This window comes from Empidonax traillii, unplaced genomic scaffold (genome assembly GCF_003031625.1).
Source record: "Empidonax traillii isolate 1590-97213 ecotype Southwest subspecies unplaced genomic scaffold, ASM303162v1 scaffold3639:size11906, whole genome shotgun sequence".
In the NCBI taxonomy this organism is placed as follows: domain Eukaryota; kingdom Metazoa; phylum Chordata; class Aves; order Passeriformes; family Tyrannidae; genus Empidonax; species Empidonax traillii.
Genome location: NW_020958832.1, coordinates 6,909 through 11,906, shown reverse-complemented (window position 1 = coordinate 11,906; position 4,998 = coordinate 6,909). Strand labels below are relative to the sequence as shown.

The 4,998-nt window shown below is 39.8% G+C and overlaps 1 protein-coding gene across 1 annotated transcript; it reads right to left on the bottom strand.

Moving 5' to 3' along the window:
• Window positions 1-321: 321 nt before the first annotated feature.
• LOC114072636 (kinesin-like protein KIF13B) lies at window positions 322-4,947 on the bottom strand. The gene is made up of 5 exons (XM_027910514.1): window positions 4,921-4,947; window positions 3,343-3,403; window positions 1,640-1,732; window positions 835-1,015; window positions 322-442 (listed from the first exon to the last, which is right to left on the bottom strand). Exons 2-5 carry the CDS (start codon window positions 3,371-3,373, stop codon window positions 322-324), a joined length of 426 nt encoding a protein of 141 aa, XP_027766315.1. The 5' UTR covers window positions 3,374-3,403; window positions 4,921-4,947.
• Window positions 4,948-4,998: the final 51 nt, after the last annotated feature.

Genomic DNA, 4,998 nt, shown 5'->3' with positions numbered 1-4,998 from the left:
CACGACAGCCAAAAAGTGACACAGTGGGTACTGAGAGGCTGTCTCTGCTAAATCCTGGCTCTGTAACTAATCACAGAACACTTTCTCATGACAGCATACACTCATCTTAAGTCTGGGAGGAAATGTGTTTCATTAAATAGCTGAATTACTTCCAGAATTATTGAATAGCACAGGATGAAGGGAGTTTCTGCTCTTAACCCTGTTCTCCCCAGGGATCACAACACGACAATCCTCAGCTCTCTTGCTCTAAAATCCACAGGGATGAGGAGCAGCTTAACAATTCTGTCCTGCTTAGGGGGCAGTACCCTGGTGTTTAGGATGTCAACACAAGCCTTTCATAAAATGGATCCTTACCTTGTAGCTAGCAACAGCTAGTTTGGATAGGCCATCTACGTAAGGGCCATAAACACTGTGTTCTCTAACCTTTAATGACTGACGGCTTCTGGTTGGGGGAGAAAAAAGGTATTTATAAGCACATGACTGACTTGAGACAACATTTACACAAAGTCAATTCTCACTGACAGATCTCCAACAGGATGGCCTCACAGATAGCGTAATAAAGCACAGAACATGGACTACAGTGCAAACAAAAAAGGCTTATGTCTGCACGGAAAAAGCTGACACAGACAGTTTTGTCACTTCATAAAAGGTGGCATGAGAGCACATTTGCTCCAAGCTTTTAGTCTTACTACTTTATTTTGGTTTAAAATGAGAGGATGCTGAGATCGGGAGGGCAGCAAACGCCTTAGATGGGATCCATTAAGGCAAACTGGTTATGGAAAGGAAGAGTGCGGGACAACATTCTACAGTGCTGATGACACACAGGTTACTCACCCCTTTGGGTCAAGGAGATCTCTGACTTTCTCGTTGTATATCTCCATGTAGGATACTTCCACTTTGAAACTCTGCTCTTCATTTTCCTCTTTCTGTGCTCTTTCAAAGAGTCCACTGCAAAGTTTAGGGATTAATCCAGGTTGGTCAGCAGTCCCCATCATTGTGTAAGATTTTCCAGACCCTGTGTGAGGGAATCTATGATTAGTGGACGTGCAACAACAAGGGTTCTTGCTGGGCAGAACATCGATAGGAAGTAGAAGAGGTCAAAAAGTTAATTAATATAATTCAGTGAAAGATTATTTGTTCAGTTTCCTACTTTAAAGTAACCAAAACGCCACTGAGCTAAAGGCTATTTAACTAAAAGGGAAACAAGAAATTTAGTTCCAACTGCTGGAGAAGACCTTTTCAGGCAGATAAAGTAAATCACACCCCACTAACATCCACTGATGGGCCAAGATGAGAAAACTCCTCACGTTTCTCTTTAAATATTACGTTTTAAATGACAACTCAAGATCATTCCAACTGCAGAGGCAGAAAACCTGAGCGATGCTGCGAACTCAAGGACGACCACGGTCATTCCAAAGCCATAATCTCAACTGTGAGAAACAAGGGTAGCCAGCAGCAACAAAATCTTATTTCTCATCCTGCCCGCCTCATATCTGATGTTAGAGGAGAGAAAAACATTTCTTATCTCCACTAGAAGGCATTTCTCCTGGAACAATGTCACAACAGGCATGGAAAGAGTCTCCAGTCAGGACGGTAACACCTTTTGAGGGGAGAATATTTTTGCTTATCTGGGACTTACCCGTTTGCCCGTAGGCAAAGATACAAGCGTTGTAGCCTTCAAAGGCATTCTGAAGAATATTCTCCCCAAGGCACTTGAAAACAACATCTTGACCTAAAAAATACAACACACAGGCAAAGATTGTAACCCAGCAAGAGGTTTGGAATCTTCAAGGATTATGTAAAAGCAGCCGGTGCTTTTCTGCTGCTGTTGCCTAAATAACATCCAGTGTTTGCTCTCCCGGACAGGAGCAAGTCCATCAGCACCAGAAGATGCTTCTGTAAAAATCTGGGATTATCATGCACATACCTGGATGTGTTTAAAGCAACATCCTACCAGTGTTACACTCAGAAGTTTTATCAGCACAGAATCTACTGCCAGCTGCAGAATTTAATCCACTTGTGACTGATACCCCCTCAAAACAGACTCTACCTGTACATTTTAACGACAGTCAGTTGATTTTAATCTAAGGGAATCAGTAGAGCAGTGGATAATTTCACTGTATAAGATATCAAATAATACCATGAGGAGAGATTCTAGTAGAGAAGGAATCACAGCTATGGGGAAGATATTATAGTACAAGATATGTATTAGCAAAATACAGGGTGTATCACTTCTTTTGTAATGGAAATTTGAGCTTTTCAGATCCTTTTCCAAGCAGAGGAAGAAAGGCTTAAAATGTTTGAATAGCATCACTTAAAAAAAAAAAAATCTCTATTTTGAGAATTTCCTTTATAAGCAGAGGAACAAGACATGGCAGAACTTTATGGACTGGAAGTCCTCTCAAATAAGTTAATGTTCCTTTAAGCTCTTCTTTTTCTCTCATTGAAGTTCATATCTTTATATCCAAGTCCATGCTAAATTCCCCATAAAGATCACTAATTGCTGGACCAAACCCTTGCACTGCATAACAGACCATAACATAAGTTATACAGGCACCTCCAACAGTTTGAGAAAGAAAATATATACCTGCCTATGCCATTTGTATGGTTGAAAGTGTCACGTTTTTCTCAGTTCCCTGATTAATTACTACTCATTAGTTATTTGTTAAAGAAGTAAAACACAAGAAGTGGACGTGCCTTTGATTTTTCTTGTGATTATTTTTTTTTTTTTGAAAATAGACAGTAAGAAGTTCAACTGATCTCAAATTTTAAAAGATAACAAGTGTGAAATGAATAGATGACAAGAGCGTTAAGTCATATTTTACCATATTTTTTTGCCAAAAGGAATTATAATAACACACAGAAAACTTTTCATTAAATACATTGCACATTCTCACCTGAGCATCCGAATTCACATTGTCTATATTAAATTAGGTTTTTATTAATATTCCATTACTTAGTTGTACTGTGATGCCAAACTTCCAACCAGCACTCTGAAACATGAAACTACACATAACAATGCTCCTCAAATATTGAAAAGAAATGGTTTTGATGCTTTTAAAATTACAGACTTGGAACAGTACTTTAAATAAAATTGTAAATATGGGTAGCCCATCAGTGTGAGGGATTTCTCCATTCTCTACACTGCAAACAGGTGGCAGCGCCCGTTGCTGTTGTCAGAAACAGAAGTGATTGAAGATTTCCCTTTTCCTTTTGACGACAAACAGTTATTTAGGGGACAGCACCTTGTGCCATATGGCCTGTGCCCTGTAGCAAAGGCTCTGTTTTAATTAGATCATTCCCACTTGGAGACAAGAAGCCCAAAGCCCCAACAAATATTACCTGCATATTTTTCTTTGACAGATTCATCCATAGACCAAAAGCAATGATCGTAAGCGAACACCTGTAGGGAAACAACCAGGACACCCCATAAAATCTGCTGCCAAACCAAACACGTTATCCAAGTTCTGACATTCTGAACACAACACACATTCCCACAGAACTACTCATTTTCTTGAAGCCTAAACAAACACTTCATCTTCCTATGTGTGCTTCTATTTGCTCCTTGTTTCTGTTTCCTCCTTTCTGTGCCAACCCCATTCCCTGCTCTCCAAAAGCTCTCCACGTGCCAACCGAGTGGATGTCAAGGAGCACTGAGTATCTCCCTTTAAACCCATCCTTGCAATTCATTTTTCACAAGAGCTTCTATTTTGCAAACTGACAGATGTCCTCAAGCTGTTTCTGCCTCCCATCTCCCCGTGCCTCTTGTCTGCATAAATTAAAAACAAGCCTTAGGGCTGGAACCTCTTTCCGATACAAGAGGAGCACGTATTTATTTATACACCACGGCAAACCAAAGCAGCCAACACAGCCTAATATTTGTACAAGAATAATATCAGACCAATTAGTTTCATCGCGAGAGGAGTAGCACTATAATCTCCTTCAACGGGAAAGTTTGGATTTTGTGGCAAATCCATCGAAAGGTCCACGGGCACCTTTCATCCTAAAAGCTGACCTGAAATAAGGCAATGCGTATTTTGGGACAGATGTTTGCCAAAACAGCTCCTCTGGGCATGCATTTGCAAGGAAAAAAATTAATTAGGGTAATGTCTGACCTACATTCACATAGGTAAAATTTACCCTGTAGGATGCAGGAGAAGGGAAGTGGAAAGTGGGGCTCTTTGGTTGTGGATTTCCCCTCTAAGCTCAGTGGAAGCTGCTCTTTCCCCTTTGGATGTCCTGCATTGCAATCCACATTCATGAAAATGCTTAATATAGCAAAACCCTTGAAATTTAAATAACTTATCTTCAAAAATACATTGTTTTTTCCCCCATACTACATGATGTCCCAGCACCAAGAGATAAAAGTGGTTATTTTATACCCTCTAATCGAGGAGACAACAGCTCGTTTATTTAAAATTAAGGTGCTTTTTTTTTCCTCCCTTAAATTTTTTTTTTTTCACAAATAAACATATTATTTAAACACTTTATGCCTTCAGAACATTTAGTAAAACATCCTTGGCTACATGACCACATTAGTAAAGTGAACCCTGATATGCCCAGGCAGGGAAAGATGTCTTCAAACAAGTACAAGTGACGAGATCATAATGAAAAAAAAAACGAGTTTGCTTTAACACAAACACCAGAAAATGCCTTTAAAAGCCCACAAAGAACAAGTATCTTCCATTCACAGCCTGCAATGCTGAGTGTGGATGTTCTCATTTGTTCCTCTGACTCATTTTTTGGCACAGGCTGTTCAGAGTTTTTCTGCAGCAAGGAGATGCTTCGAGTTTCTTACTTAACAGCTGATCATCAGCAGAGCTGGTTCTCAAAATGCTTTTAATATTTGGATAACCCAAGAATAAGTAAGTGACAGGGCAATTTTCACACACTGATACAACCTGCAATAAAAACTCTTACCTTTGGGTGGCTCCTACTGTTCCCCAATGCATCAGGAGCAGAAAGGATTTGGTACAAGGTCAGGGGAAGAAAAAAAAA

What these genes read in the sequence shown, in the direction of transcription:
- LOC114072636 (XM_027910514.1), bottom strand. Translation starts at nt 3,373, where the DNA reads ATGGATGAATCTGTCAAAGAAAAATATGCAG. An exon ending in TGTCAAAGAAAAATATGCAG is followed by an intron (nt 1,733 to 3,342) that starts GTAATATTTGTT and finishes TGTATTTTTTAG; the next exon opens with GTCAAGATGTTGTTTTCAAG. An exon ending in GATCTCCTTGACCCAAAGGG is followed by an intron (nt 443 to 834) that starts GTGAGTAACCTG and finishes TCCCCCAACCAG; the next exon opens with AAGCCGTCAGTCATTAAAGG.